At 44.3% G+C, this 16,342-nt stretch overlaps 2 protein-coding genes across 2 annotated transcripts in view; one reads left to right on the plus strand and one right to left on the minus strand.

The window, feature by feature from the left end:
- The window catches only part of LOC135487024 (uncharacterized), an 18,450-nt gene continuing 2,108 nt past the window's right edge, over window positions 1-16,342 (plus strand). The window contains exons 1-8 of the mRNA XM_064770283.1: window positions 1-629; window positions 1,060-1,137; window positions 1,543-1,744; window positions 1,919-2,373; window positions 2,595-2,679; window positions 3,278-3,397; window positions 3,712-3,893; window positions 4,386-4,646. Coding sequence (XP_064626353.1) covers window positions 372-629; window positions 1,060-1,137; window positions 1,543-1,744; window positions 1,919-2,373; window positions 2,595-2,679; window positions 3,278-3,397; window positions 3,712-3,893; window positions 4,386-4,646 — 1,641 coding nt within the window. The 5' untranslated portion in view covers window positions 1-371. The remainder of the gene's footprint in view (window positions 630-1,059; window positions 1,138-1,542; window positions 1,745-1,918; window positions 2,374-2,594; window positions 2,680-3,277; window positions 3,398-3,711; window positions 3,894-4,385; window positions 4,647-16,342) is intronic.
- On the minus strand, window positions 4,705-8,166 carry LOC135487025 (UMP-CMP kinase-like). Its single transcript, XM_064770284.1, has 6 exons — window positions 7,695-8,166; window positions 7,306-7,464; window positions 6,819-6,968; window positions 6,575-6,651; window positions 6,226-6,322; window positions 4,705-5,973 (listed from the first exon to the last, which is right to left on the minus strand). The coding sequence occupies exons 1-6, from the start codon at window positions 7,791-7,793 to the stop codon at window positions 5,941-5,943; spliced, it is 615 nt and encodes a 204-aa protein (XP_064626354.1). The 5' UTR covers window positions 7,794-8,166; the 3' UTR covers window positions 4,705-5,940.

A 16,342-nucleotide genomic window follows, 5' to 3' on the forward strand; every position in this document is an offset into this window, starting at 1 on the left:
GCTCGACGAATATCTGGCCCTCGAGGCATCTACTTGGCGTTATCCTTTGTTCATTAGACTCGACGCCAAGTTAAATTGAACGTCAAGTTAATCACTAACTACTTTTGAAAAACCTGACCGTGTAGTAGAAAAACGGCTTCTTTTGGAAGGTACGAAGACTTCACATCTTTGACGTCACTTAAAGTAATGACGTCATCAGCTGCGTATGACGTCATGCACAACGTGACAGCCACATAGCAACGTGTGGTGTCCTTCGCATATTCGTGTCGGTTTGGAAAGTTGCTGCAGTTGGCGCAATGAATTGAATTACAGCATTTGTTATTGGCTATTTCCCATTCCTATATCAACCATAAACAATAACATATTTAAAAATGACCGAATCGGCCAAAAAAGGACAGAAAAGTGTCACTCCGCTGAAGTCGTCGCTTAAGAAATCAAATTATGGATCACATGCTCCGAAATCCGCCATTAAGAAAGCGCAGGTGTCTGCAGCCCCGAATACCGGGAAGTCCAGCATTAAGAAGGTCCAAGTATCTGAACCACGGAGGCCTTCCATGAAGAAGACGCAGACTGAGCCCGGAGACAACGATTCACTATCAGATGTGGCTAAAGGTGCCGCAAAAAGACTGGTAAGAAAAATCGTTGCACATTGATATGGATAGCAAACTGTTAACAGTCCCATGATAGTTTCCATGCTTATAAAAATCAAGCGTTTGGTCTCTCTCGGCATTGGGAAAGAACGGAGTTCTCCAGGGTTGATCATGTCGACTTGCCGGCGGTGAACATCAATCCTAAATTCTACTCCTTTTAAGGATGGATAATACGCACAACGACGGTTGATCGGTATGCGGAATTCTATACTACTTCGAATGAGACATAGAAAGAACATAGATTTCCTGTACCATATGTCTACGCAAGGACAGGCAAAAAGAACTTTCTCGTCGCCCGTAGCCTTTAGCATCCGATAGACTCTCTCACTCACGTCATCTTGACTATTACGGATTCGTAACTGGATGGCCACGCCTTTCGCTGTCTCTTCATTATATTCTTGCCTTACAGTTGACAGGCGATGGAACCGAGAGCAAACCTGATTGGTATCAAGAACTCAGTGAACAACAGATCACTATGTTTAAAAATGTAAGTATATACAGCTACACAAAAGTCTCCAAGAAAATCTAAATATATTCTCTCTGTCAGCTTAGATTCCATTACACCGTGGTGGATCGGGAGGTTCCAAATGTGTTACCGGTGACGATATCAGAAAATCAACAGATCATTCTGTTAGCAATCGATTTCATGCCACGTGAGACGTGAAACCCATATTCCGTGTACCTGGTCGGATAAGAATGAGACCCCATGAAAGATTTGAAATCTGGGTAGCTTGTAATGGTGCGCTCTCCGATTCCTTGCTGGTCGAAGATGGAGTCGATCATCGGCCAATAGCGCTAATCGGCGCCCAGTCATAAAAGTACAGCTAACGTGTGCGGATGGATGAGAAAAAGGATTTGCTCAGTAATCGATAATTCTAATGTATTTTCCCAGCTTTTTGAGCTCCTGGACCGTGATGGTGGTGGCAGTATTGATGGCGAGGAGTTGTTTGCGGTGATGAAGGAACTGGACATCGGGGTCACGAAAGAAGAGATTGTCGCCGTAATACGCGACCTCGGCAAGGCCGGCAATGACGAGATCGATTTTGATGAGTTTCTCTACTGCATGTCCTGTCCTGAAAGATGGATGAAAGAGGGTAGGCACATAAACTTACTCTCCGATGGAACGAAATCATGTGACTGCGAAAAAGCAGCAGATTTGAAAACCGCCAGATTCTTCAAGAAAAATGTCTTAATTAATCTCACACACTAACATAAAAGACGAGAAATGTCTATGCAATTGGTTTTTAGTAAAAATTTTCACTTCACAGATCCGGATGAGAGTAAGGCGGGCACCACTGACAATGGAAATGCGAGAAAATACACAAAGCGCGAGACCATATTCTTCACAGCTATCACCAGGTTTGCCATCAAAAACTCCATGGGCGATATTGAACGGTATTATGCGGCAAAAGCACGCCGTACCCCCCACGTGATCGGCCACTACACTGCCGGGGCGCGTCTGATTGGCTTAACCGACAGACAGATTGAACGGCATCTTGCAGATCTCCAGAGGTCATCCAAAGGCGTGAAGTCCCCGTATGCCAAACCTCTGCGTTTCGTAACTTCATCTAAAAAATCCTCCAAACACAGTGGCAAGTCTCGGAAAAGCGGACAAGGACAGTTTGAGTCCGTGACAGTCCAGCCACCCTTGCGGCGGGACAAGCGGCAGGAAGAGGCCCGGTCATCGGGACTATGCGACATTGAGGAAGACATGGCCTTGCTTGTAAGTATGTCACCCTGGATGAAGGCACTTCCAACTCAGACTGAAACTTCTGTCTACAATTTTCTGCTAAAAACATATGTTTGTAAATCCGCTGATCTTGGAGGGGTTAAGATGAGTTGAGTTGTATTACGTTATTTTGTAATAGGCAATGTTTCATGTTTGGAGGAATATCCGATTTGTCTCAAGTCATGTATATATATCATCGGTCATTCTCTCTCCAGACACTGCGTGATCTTGCTGATAAAGGAAATATCGTTGCCAAACTCCCAGGTGTTCACCTCGTTCCTCAGATCAGACAGAAACTTGGTACGTACCACCAGAGTCTTTCAACAATAGCTTTTGCTAAAGAACAGAGCGTTTGCATTGGCTATATTCAACTGATCGAAGAATTTGTTCAAGTTCCAGTTACGAAAAAGTACACTTTTCTTGGCTGGGGGCTTGGGTCAACGCGTGACCGAGAGATTTCTGTCCCAGCGCGCGTTTTTCGAACGGTCGGTGGCTTTGATGTTTTAACCATACGTTCCATAGTACCCTGAGTCAGTCAAACGACTCAGAATTGATTCAGGAATGGCTTCCAGCAGACCCGTGTCTTCTCTAAACAGGACAAAAGTGAACCAAACAACTCGTTCGCAGACTGCGTATTGCAATGTAATCAATCGAACACCCTAATGCCACTCTATTGATCCACCCCAAAAAGCTCTATGTTCTTCCTCGTTTTCTACTTTTTTCTCTTCGCGTTCGCTAATAGACAGTCACTCCCGATCTGTTGATAGGCTAATTCAGTAGCTCTTCGGAGCTGTTCTTTTTCTCCATAAGGCTAAAAGCGCCGTTATCTTAAACATTATACAGAAGAGTAAATCTGATATAATCCATTATTGTAAACCAATTTAATGACTCCTTGCAGCAAGTGGTGAAATCGATGTGAACAATCCAATCATGAGCACTCAAAGGAAGCGCAGACAACAAAAGCAAGATACGCCTGAATCGACTGCTCAGGAGGGTTATGGAAATCCGAACAGCCAAGGTAGGAGGGTACCAACGGGAGCAGAACAAGGGCTTGGAATAACCATCAAATTTTAAACTAATTTACTTGGGACCCTGGCCGTGCCCGCTCTTGACAGTGAGCTTCCGGCCCTTTGATCTATTCACTTGTTATTTAATACCTCCCTTATGTGTGACTGAGGGGAGCCGCATGCAACTGACCCAGGTATGCAAGGATGTCCAAGCGGAAGTCAAGTTCAAGTGGTTGTGGGACAGGAGACCTTCCAATGCCTTCTATTCCAGACCATGAACGGCGCCGCAGCCAGACTTATGCGCAGACTCCATTTCTATTTCCAGCCAGACCGCACACTGTCCACGGAACAAGTAAGATTCAGCATGATAGTATACCCCCTTATGGTACTGCTTGGAAGGTCCCCTACACGACAACTTCAAGCAGGGAGATGTTGCCTTTGCCTCACATCAAACTTAGCGTTAAAGGAGCTCCAACCATTAACGACCTACCACAGATCAGAAAGGAGGTAATGGACAATTCAGTTCAGTTCTTTGATTTTGAAAGCAGTTGTTTTTGGTTGTGTTCCATTCTGCGTCAGAAGTGATTGCTGTTGCCAAAGTTACAATACATTCTTCCCTTCAAAATTGGTCGACGGTGCAAGAGTGTGGTCAGAATCCCAGTCTGCGATATATAGTCTACTCTCACTGGCGTGTTTTTCAAAAGCCACTGACCATGCCGACTTACCGGCGGTGAATGTCAATCCTAGTCTTCTATGAAGGATGGATCCGGGGATGGATTGCACGCAACGCCGGTAGATCGGCAAGGCTTTTGGCATGTTTGATCAAGGTCTATTTCTTCAAGGCACAGCACTTTGAAGAGATGCCAGCGGATACCTCTTCTCCTTAGTCAAACTCGTATTCATCCAGAAATATTGGAACCGTCTGCGGAGTAGGATATGGAAGGCTACGACGAGGCCTTTTAGATTAAAATCATCGATTCCGTCTAAATCACTTTTCAGGTGTCGTCTGCTGTGAACGGCTACTACTCCAAGCTGCGGAAGAGAACCGTACGTACCGCTTGGAATCACTGGGGTGACCTGCATGCGGACCAGATACATTCAAAGACCCTCCAGGCAAACCTCTGGAGATCCTACAAGGCGTACTCCCCGTGCAGGGAAGAAGAGGCCTTCGTCATCTGTCCGTGGATCCCTGGCCCTGTAGGGATCAAGTGTGGTGGTGGCAGGTGCAGCGTCAATTCAACAGCAACCATGTCAAGACCAGTCAGTGTCTAATTTGAAATACTAATGTATCTATATCATACTAACTAAAACCAAATCCTCAGCTGTGAAAATTATCTTCTTGTATTTATTGACGATTTGACAGCTAACAGGTTTATCTATACACATATTAAAAGATAAAACTACACTAATGTTTTGATGATAATTACAGTGAAACCTTCCTTAGTGGACACCTTTCTACTAAGGACACTAATTCTCTGCCCTAAACTCAATATTTCATTTATTTCACAATTCAATGTTCATAGGTCCATCACCAACACTCCGTCCACCCCTTCTAACCAAACTACCCCGGAGCTGATTCAACACAGAAGTTTCCAACACCAGGTGCGAATTTAATCGTCAATCATTTCAGAGATATGTGAAACATTATGATGACTCTAGCCTCCTGATTATGATGGCGATATCCTGGTTAGCTCCAATTGGCCATTAGCCTAACGTGCCACGCTAACGAGCATGTACAGTTACTACAACCTGCGACAAAGACACGACAACATGACAAATGACGGCAATTCAACCGATCAGCGGCCACTTTAAAACCACAATCGCCATGTTGTCATGATTCCATCGGGGCAACTACACTTGTTTCAGCGGTGTTTTAATTTAAATGGTCAGAGCACTTAATGAATGCACATTTACAGAGCACAACCATTCTCAATCAAAATGACCAAGCACTACATAATACAAACCAATCTGAGACGTTAAGAAAAGCATTTGAATGTATACATGAACAAATAGGAGATGCATTCTACACAGTTGATATTGTCATCCTGACTACATGATATTACACGATAGTTACCCACTCGGGCGTCCCTGTGAAGATGGTGATCGCAGTTTTCATGTAAAAAAAATCAGTCTGAGAGTAAGAAATCAGTGGAGGAGAGCTGAAGAGATTCTTTTTAAGTTCTTAACATGTCAAAATTCATCCAGTGAACATTGGAGCAATTTCATTTCATTGATGTGTGATACTGATATGATTTAACATGTTTAATGAACTCTTGAAGAACTCCCATCTAGCTCATTATCCGTTTGCATCATAGAGGGAGCCTTTGTCAGATCTGAATTATGACACAATTCCACTCTTCTCCATACATTGATATGTTGTTATCACCATTTGCACAAGAACAGACACATTAAGTATCGGTATACCAACCCACAGTTGGAGACCCTGTGACCACATATATACCAGGTAAATGACCCAACGGCACTAACCCAATAACTTAGTATCCTTAAGGTATGTTATAAGTAAATAGAATAACTCTGGAGTAATCCATTGCCTTTAGCTGAATAATTTCTTCACTTCTTCGAATACCTGAAACAGAAATAGAAGATGTCAAGGCACCTAGTATTTTTAAGGAAAACACTCCAGTTATTTGAGGAATATTGAGTGGGACATGCTGCCAGAATTTCCAAGATGATTTTCCAAGAAGCCCTGCAAATCTGTATCTGTCTGAATTTTGGATGAAGGGTATTAACAATACCGGACGGAAACTGATTCTGATGATTTATTCCGACTTCTCAGATGAAATAATAGACGGGCATGAATCTCCCATGAATCAAATACCTGCTCGGATGTTTGTTCTGCCCGTATTTCTCGCACCAACCCCTGCCTTCGATATTCTTCAATGATGGGTAAAGAATCATTTTTATAAGTGTCAATCCTGAAATAAACATGTGATATGTTACTGCCACACCTCTTTGAAGCACACTGCAGAGGCAGCTACAAATGTAATTTAGCTTTTTCCAATTCCTTTGCACACATTTTGACAGTTAATTGTGTTTGAGGAGACTCACTGTGAAGTAAACATTCAGGAACATTTTGGCATACCAAATTCGAAACAAGAACACTTTTGCCGGTCCAAATTGGTATAAAATGTTGGACATAGTTGATAATATTTGGCTAATCAAGTGACCTTCTCTTTAAACTTTCTGCATTGTCGTCGGACCTTCCACTCGTCGCACCACGTTTTATGCACCGGTCAACTCCAATCTGAAAAACAGGACAATGATGACTGTACATATTGTCATAGATTTCCTTTGAATGGTCAACGTAAGAATACTATAGGACACGACTAAAAAAAAATGTTTGCCCCCAAAGAATTTACTCTCAAAACAAATTCTGGTGGTAAGCAAGCCAATAAAATTAATTTGACCTACCTCTGGCGGACAATCAAAGAAAAGAACCATTTTAACTTTCGCCTTGTCCGACATGATTTCATTCCAACCGCTCATATTGTCTTGATTTCGTGGGAAACCATCAATCAAAAAGTTGTACTTTGCTTCTTTCTCCATGTGCTCTTGCATCGCCTGAAATGAAAAATCAGAAGATGAAAGACTTGGATGATGGACTGCCAGACTGTGTAGTCCATATATTTTGGGGATGTATGAAATCAATTTAGGGCCATGTGTAAAGCATCCCATCCAAAATCTGAACCCTGGGCATACCATGCATTGAAAATGCTATTACAAGGCAACTAGAACGAAGGAACACATTATATGTCGACTATATTATCTGCCTAGGTACAGTATCAGGGTGGTTGGTGGTAATGCCACTTCCATGATAGCTTGTTGCTTCACCCTGCTCTTACTCCCTTCGATTCTTTTGAAATAATGTGTAATGACCAATACATTCTGATTCACTTACACCCCAAAGCAACCGCACAGTGATTGCGACTGGAACTATCGAACCCTTCTTGATATGACCATCAATCTCTTTTCCAAGATCTGACATTGTCTGGCCTTCCACAGACTTCATTTCTTTCCTGAGGAGATCGCCTGCTGACAGGTGGACATAACCAAAGGTCTGAAATTAGAAATAGCAATAGCATGCCATAACAGGAAGAAAGATCTTGAAGGGCTGTATTGATGATCTGCAAAGGTCTTCTGTCACTGGCATGATCATTGGCCTGATGACTGTCACCAACCCTGAACACAAACCAATTTTTGGAAACACAGGTTGTTGCGTAACGTTACTACTTAGTACTTCGCCCCCGAAGGGTTCTAGTCTGGGGTCTATTCAGTAGTCTAACTCACCTTTCTTATTAAATCACATTGCGTGCCTTTGCCAGCACCTGGTACCCCCAATACAAAAACCACATTGGGCTTGTTGCTTCCTGCATCCCCTGATGACATTGTTCTCACGCCTGACAGCTTGACTTTGGCAAAATAGGTATAAAGACAAAGTGATTTGTTGTTGTTGTAGTGGTAGGGGGAGAGGGCAGGTCGAAAACTTGTCACCAGGTTGGCAAGCCCACTCAAAATATTCCGTTTACACAGCTTGAATTTGTGATGCACACAGAAAACGTGTCAATATTGTGTTCAGTGACGATTCAAGCTCGTGGTTGTTCACGCATTGGTTTGATTATCTGTAAATAGCTGATAGACAAGAAAGATAAACCGGCAACGTTGCAAATCTCAGATGTGTCATGCAGGATGTATAATACATGGTGCATTTCGATAGGGGCCTGGGTTCTACTACAATACACGTTCATTTGTACCACACTAGCATATGACAGAGCACCTGCTGGTGAGACTGATGGAAGCGTTAAAAACGGTAAGCCTGCAGACGTCCAAAAGCCTGTGCGTACTCAGGCTGTAAAACCATGATGAGTGAATGTTGTTTCCTTGGGCAATGCACTTTACCAGGTGATTGCTGTCAGTGGATGTGCATCCTTTGGACACAAGACACTTAACTAGCTTCCAGATTGTCAAATGTGGGAATTTTACTAGGTCAGCGGAAGATCTAGATCCCTTGGGCAAGACACTTAGCCAGCTTGATGAAGAAACCGGGGTTGAACCTCGGGTAAGATATTTTACTGGGTGGGATCTACTAGGATTGATAATACGAAGTGGTCATTTATGACTATACATGCATTTTTATATTTGTCCATCCTGGCGCTGCCAGTGGCATGCGTTCAATATACTTGGCCTCTTGATATTTCAAACGACATTTTTATACGACGTATAGGAGTGAAAATATCGGCTTCATGAACCCATAGTTATCTCATTTGGCGTCACACTATTAATATTTAAGTGACTTTTTCGTCATGGGTTCGTCAATTGATTTATGGGTTTACCATGTCCAAGATCATCTTCACCAGCTCTTCATGGTGAAATATTTGACCGTCCCAATTTACATATATATACACCATGGTGAATCGCAGCGGACACCATGGTGAAAGGAGACACCGTAGGCCTACTAATAATACATCTTCCATGTCAAAGGTCCGAGGACAAATCCTCGTCACATCCAGGTCTTATTCATCTTTGCACTTGACTAACCATGGTATGCGAATTTAAAAGCAAACAACTCAAACCGGGCTTTTTTTCTTTTTTATGTTGTGACTCTTACAATCCATGTGCGCCACTGTGTAACGACCGTCCTTGTGAATGGAATTGTCGTTAATGAGTTCCCGTCAACCCCTGGCAAAATGAATGAACCTTCACCAGCGTTGACGAGAACCAGAGTTTGTGGGGGTGTGCATTGACCGATAAATTATAAGCGCTAGAATATACCCAAAATATGTTTATTATGAACAAACTAGATTCCAGATTTCACTTCACATTCATCCAACCCAATAAACTGCATGGCCAACCAGATATGACCCCAGGTTACCCAAATTCCTTCTCACCACACTTGTTCTACCAACAACCCAGAAGCCTAAATTCCCCTGTCAAAACGACATCTAATTGGAGGAGAAATCACCTATTAATCAAAGTACCAGTCAGATGAACCAAAGCCAATGTAAATCTATACAGGGTGGCCCAAAACAGTTCACCAACCAAGACATGGAACACTCCGAACTAAGATTCCCCAGAACTTGTATCACCTGGAATCACTTTCTGATTATGTAACTCAAAACCTATGCCAAGCAGGGAAGTCAGAACAAGATTAAACACTATCAAAATCCAGTATAAAACAAGTGACATGATCATGACATGTCGGACAGGAATTGTGGGCAACTTTGCCCAGCTTCTTCACACAAAGTTCCAACTCAAACAAACTAAAAGAAACCTCAGGAAAACCCGGTCAGTCTGGCCATAACAGGATATTGACAAACCCAGCCCTAGAGGCACACGAAGGGGGTAAAATTATAGGTCACATGGCAGAAATACGGAACTCGGAATTTGAGGATTTATACTCACAAGAAAAGCCAAAAGTCAGCAAACGTTCCCATGTACATGACATACATGGTGAAGATTGGGCGTGTCACACCATGCAGCGGTTCAGAGAGATGAGACAAAAATGTAGGCTCTACTCAGCCATAGGAACCAAGCAAAATCACAGAAAGAAAAGGTCTACCCGTCTGGTAGCAAACGCGCTAGGTATGGACACTGATCAAAGCTAGGGCCCAGTTTTATACAGAAAGATTACCTCATCTCAACGAACCAATGCCTGCCGTAACAGCCAGAATTCACCAACCCTATTACAAAGTAAGCCACACAAAAGAAGCTAAAATCATTAGCCCAGAACACAAAGGAGACCAACGATCATCACTTGAAAATACCTCAGGAGATTACCAAATTATAGGCCCAAGCAAACCAGGTCAAAATTATGACATAACCATTAACCATGCAAGGCCCATAACGACTTCCGTTACAACTACCCCCCTCCCTCTAAAAATGTCATGCCCTCATGACATCAAAAATGCACAAAATATCAAAACATGTTCAAATACAAAGTCACCAAACATCACGACACATCTGGAAATCAAGCAGAAAAATTACTATATGCTCTTCAGTTTCCCATCTCATCTCCTAAACCTGGAAAATGACAGAAATTATCTAAATTACTATGATTCCATCACGTCCCTTCAAGGTTGACCCTGGAAAGGCTGAAATTTCTGCATCTCATTACAAAATCATTTCGAAATCGAAATGGCAGTTCTATTTTCCGACCCCTCCTAGTACGGATTGGCGAGACCGCAGGCACAACAACCACAGGCTCGGTTTCCACTTCCACATCCTCCGGGTCAAAGTCTATCGCATCATCCTGCCACTCCACTTCTCCTGGTACATCCCTCCCAGATTCTGGAACAGTCACAGTCACATCACGCGGTTCAACAGCAGCAGCCGCTTGCTCAGTATTTGACTGAGACAACTGCTCAGGCGCCACTTGATCTGAGTAACACGGTTTTAGCCTATTGAAATGCACTACGTACGATTTGCGTCCGCCCTCCAGCTGAATCTTAAAATTCACGTCTGATAGCACTTTCACTATCACGAATGGTCCAGTCCACGGCTTATGCAACTTCCGACTCAATCCACGCTTGACCGCCGGCGAATGCAACCAAACACGATCTCCTAACTCGAACTTTTTCCCATGCTTCCTCGAATCGTACACCACTTTCTGTCTCTTGTGTGCGGCACCCAAACTCTCCTCAACCATGTCAAAAGCCGACCTCATTCTCTGCTCAACATCCTCTGCGTAAGTACCAACGTCATCACACGGCTCACCAGGTGGTCTACCAGCAACGAACGACAACGGCGTCACCATCTCTCGTCCCAACATCAACCGTGCAGGCGTGAAACCAGTGGACTCCTGGACGCTAGAATTGTAAGCATATTGAATCATTGGCAAGTATTCCACCCAGTCTCTCTGATGATCATCAACAAACTTCGACAAAGCCGTGCAAAGTGTTCTCATATATCGTTCTGCCAAACCATCACCTTGTGGGTGGTAACTCGTAGTTCGGGTTTTCAAGATTCCTAAAATCTTAGCAAGCTCAGACATAAGATTCGACTCAAAATTAGGCCCTTTATCAGAATGCCAGCTCCATGGGATTCCGAACCTAGTGATGAAATTGTCAACTAAAACTCTGGCTACCACAGCAGCCTCCTGACAAGGTAAAGGATACAATTCTACCCACTTTGTCAGATAGTCCTGGACGACCAAAATCACGCGATTGTAATCTTTACCAGCCGGAAACGGTCCAACGATGTCCATTCCAATCCTATCAAGCGGTCTGCAAACCAACATGTCCTGAAGAGGTGCTCGCCTATGAGGTATCGGACTACGACGCCGCTCACATGTCCTGCACTTCTTGATCTGCTCCTTCACAAACGCATCCAAGCCTGTAAAATAGAAAGTCTGACGTATACGCCTTAGGGTTTTATGCACCCCAAAATGACCAGCTGTGTTATCAGAGTGTCCCAATCGGAAAATTTCTAATTTCATACTATCAGGAACCACTACACGAAGTTCACTACTGTTCTCTCTCATTGACTCCCATCTGTAGTAAACCAAATCATTCTTCAGTTCTAACTGACCAAACACCGACCACCAACGACGAAGGGCGAATGAGAACTGGAGCAACTTCGATTTCGGCGGACGTTCTCCAGCTTCCAACCACTTCCGAACAGTCTTTAGGTCACCATCAGCTTTCTGCGCCTCCACTATACCTGCAGGAGCATCAACATCTATTCTCAAAACACGACAAAACTCAGACTCAGGGCTAGCTAAACTACATGTACGAGTGCATTCCTCAGCTTCCACCTGGGTACTCAGATCCTCTATAATTGATTCTTGAATGTCACTTATTGGTTCACTAATGGAATGTTCATGCTCTTCACCCTCCTCCAGGGGATATCTACTTAAACTGTCCGCATTTACATGCTTCTCACCTGGCCTATGCATAATCTTAAACCGGAATGAAGCCAAATACTCCAACCAGCGAGCAACCTGACCTTCTGGGTCTTTAAAATTAAACAGCCAGCGTAAGGAACCATGATCTGTTCTCAGTACGAACTCCTTCCCCACCAGGTAATGTCGGAATTGCTTGATGAAATAAACTACCGCCAGCAGTTCACGGCGTGTGACAGAGTAGTTTCTCTCAGCTTTCGACAAAACCCGGCTGCCATAAGCCACAACTTGTTCACCCCCAGACTCATTCACCTGTCCTAAGATTCCAGAGATACTATGACCACTAGCATCCGTATCCAAAATAAACTCTTTCCTTGGATCAGGATAGGCTAACACCGGAGCGGTACACAACTTTTCCTTCAACAATTCAAATGCACGTTCACACTCAGCTGTCCATACCCAATCCACCTGTTTCTTTGTCAAATTATATAACGGGGTAGCAATCTCCCCAAACCGTAGCACAAAACGACGATAATACGCACAAAGGCCCAAGAAACTCTTCAGCTGGGTGACAGTTTTAGGCCTCGGCCATTCTTTTACCTTCTGTATCTTGGACCAAGATGTCTTTACTCCATCCCTACCAACCACATGACCAAGATACTCCACTTCACGTCTACACAGCAAACACTTCTTACACTTCAGTTTCAACCCGGCAGCTCCCAAACGGTCAAACACCTTCTGGATATCTGCAAGATGCTGAGAATATGTTGACGAAAAAATGACCACATCATCCAAATAAATTATGGCAATCTCCCACTGCAACCCAGCCAAAACCAACTCCATTAAACGCTCAAAAGTACTTGGGGCCCCACAAAGTCCAAATGGCATCCTAGTAAACTGATATAGCCCATGGCGTCCCACTGAGAAGGCAGTCTTAGCAGCCGAATCAGGATCCATTTCACATTGCCAATAAGCGGAAGCTAAATCTAGAGTTGAAAACCACTTGGCCCCTCTCAAAGCGTCTAAGTTATCAGTAATATTGGGCAAAGGGTAACTGTCAAACTTGGTGACCGAATTCAGTTTCTTGTAATTAATACAAAACCTAGTGCTGCCATCTTTTTTTTTCACCAATACTACCCCACTTCTCCAAGGAGAGCTTGAAGGCTCAATCACCCCCTGCTTCAACATATCCTGTACACATTTCTCAGCCTCAGCATACTTATGAATAGGTAACCGGCGCACTGGTTCTCGCAAAGGAGGAGAATCCCCAGTATCTATACTATGTCTGACTACATCTGTACGACCCAAGTCCATGTCACCCTTAGAAAACACATGTTCATTCTTCAGCAACAGCTTGTACAAATCAGCGGCCTGTGCCTCATCAAGTTCACCAAGACTCTCTTCATACAACTTCTGCAAAGGTTCTGACAACTTATCTTCAGTTTCACCAACCTTGAGATCAGTCTCCTGCTGCGACTCAAAAGGTTGTAATATAGCAATACACTGACCTTTTTGCAAAATGTATGGTTCCTTGTGAACATTCATCAGTCGTACTGGTACAGCGTTCTTGTCGACGGAGACCACCGACCTGGCCACCAATGGTCTGTTTCCGGACAACGAAAAACCATGATGCACACCTTCCATCATTCCCTCCTGCAACCGCAGCGCGCCCCTTCTTCTAATTCTCCCAGTCAACACAACTTCCGACGATGGTGGTATGGTGGTAGTCTCCCCGACAAAAACCCTGTAACAAGAAAATGCCAAGTCAGGTTGGTTATAATGAATGGGCACACACCCACAAAACAATCGCAACAATCTATGTCCTAAATCCAGGGAAGCTTTCATTGGTGAAAGAAAATCCATCCCCAAGACACACAACCCAGGCACAGCGGCAACTACCACTGGCCCTACAAAAGTATGCTGTCTACCAGGACGAGGACTTGGCAAATCTGGAAACTCCAACTTAGCATTAATTTCTCCTAAGACTGGCAAGGTACCCCCAGATGCATTCAAAATTTCCATATCATATGGCATCAAAGGCGCCCCACCAGACACATTCATTTTCTGATGTAAATCTTCTGAAATAATTGTACAAGTTGAACCTGTATCCAGCAAAGCCATGAACTCTACCCCATGCATCAAAATTCTAACATGTGCAGATTGCCCCCGCACATAATCAAAAGCCTCAGGCTGACCCCTCTCAGGGTTCAGTTCAGAAGAGCCAGCCCCATCTAAAAATGTGGATTTCCCGTACCAGGTCCAGGATTAGGTCCAGGATTAGGACCAGGATGAAAACCAGGGCCCAGAGGCCCCTGAGAAGGTCCTGACTGAGGATTTGTGTTACCTTGGGTGGGCAGTCCCTGCTGTTGCTGAGCTTCAAGTTCTTGGTCACGTCTCCTTTTAAAACAGAAACCCATCTCATGACCATCACGACCACAATACGTACAATGCCGAGCCCTCCTACCAGGGGCTGTACTAATCTGACCGAGAGCAACCAGCGCGTCATTTAGCTTTTTCGAAAGCGCGTCTATCTGCTTCTGCATACCAGGTCCCGACGGTCCGTCTGCGACACCCGGCCTCGTCATGTTCACCTTCTGGGGACCCTTCCTAGCCTCTCCAGGTTTCTCGGCCCTTTGGAAACTTTCCTCAGCCAGCGCCCTAGACAAAGCATCGTCCAAGGTGTCGCAGTCGGCCCGCCTGACCTGGAGCCGAACTTCCCTATCGGTTAGTGCCTGAGTAAAGTAGTCCACCGCCATCTCTTCCCGTATCGCCACTCCTGCCGATGGAAAGGCCTTCAAGACCAGACGACGGATGTCTGCGGCCAATTGGACGTAAGTCTCTGTTTCAAGCTTACGCCGCGCCGCCAGTCTGGCCTTGAATACCTTCACATCAGCAGGGCAACCCCGCAGCCTGAAAGTTTCACAAAAGGTATCGAAATTACATTTCTCAAAATCATGCATGTCTTTGTAAACACGAAAAGCATCGTCCTTAAGTCGCAAGGGCACAAAACTCATTAGCTGCTCCTCTGACCAATGGTTCACCCTCTGCACAATTCGCACTCTTTCCACCCAATCTTCGAAATCTGTCTTACCATCGTTATTATACCAATCCGGTAACACCACCGGTTTCTTATGGAACAGCTCGTCATCGGACTCAGCTGTTGCCCCATAAGGAGTCGAATAACGCATCCGACCAGAAGAACCCGGAGTTGCGGGCGGTGGTGGCCCAACCATCACATTCGTCATCTCCTCCTGCATCCCCTGCAGGGCTGTGCCAATCTGCGACAGGAATTCGTCTACCCGTCCAGATGGGTCCATGTTCAAGCTAACACAAATATCAAAATAAAAATAAAAAATTGGCCACTCACCGAGCTTTCCTGATGATCCACACCTAGCGTGCAATAAACTAAATCTAAACTTCAAATGAATAACATTGTCTCATCCACTCATCTCCACCGCATAGCATGACACACCAGACTGACCAGAAATTCCAAAAAGTTTCCCATGATACATTTAAACCAGCAATATTACCTTGACAAAAAAAAACACACGTCAGCCAAAACAGGCTACCTCCCCCCTCCAACAAGTGTCACGACCCAGTGACAACTCACAAGAAGCAGAAAAAGTGAAATATAGATAGCAATTAGTAAGTATTACCGGCCAATGAAAACCACGCGGGTGCCAATTGTAACGACCGTCCTTGTGAATGGAATTGTCGTTAATGAGTTCCCGTCAACCCCTGGCAAAATGAATGAACCTTCACCAGCGTTGACGAGAACCAGAGTTTGTGGGGGTGTGCATTGACCGATAAATTATAAGCGCTAGAATATACCCAAAATATGTTTATTATGAACAAACTAGATTCCAGATTTCACTTCACATTCATCCAACCCAATAAACTGCATGGCCAACCAGATATGACCCCAGGTTACCCAAATTCCTTCTCACCACACTTGTTCTACCAACAACCCAGAAGCCTAAATTCCCCTGTCAAAACGACATCTAATTGGAGGAGAAATCACCTATTAATCAAAGTACCAGTCAGATGAACCAAAGCCAATGTAAATCTATACAGGGTGGCCCAAAACAGTTCACCAACC

The sequence above is a fragment of the Lineus longissimus genome, chromosome 4, assembly GCF_910592395.1.
Source record: "Lineus longissimus chromosome 4, tnLinLong1.2, whole genome shotgun sequence".
NCBI classification, from domain to species: Eukaryota; Metazoa; Nemertea; class Pilidiophora; order Heteronemertea; family Lineidae; genus Lineus; species Lineus longissimus.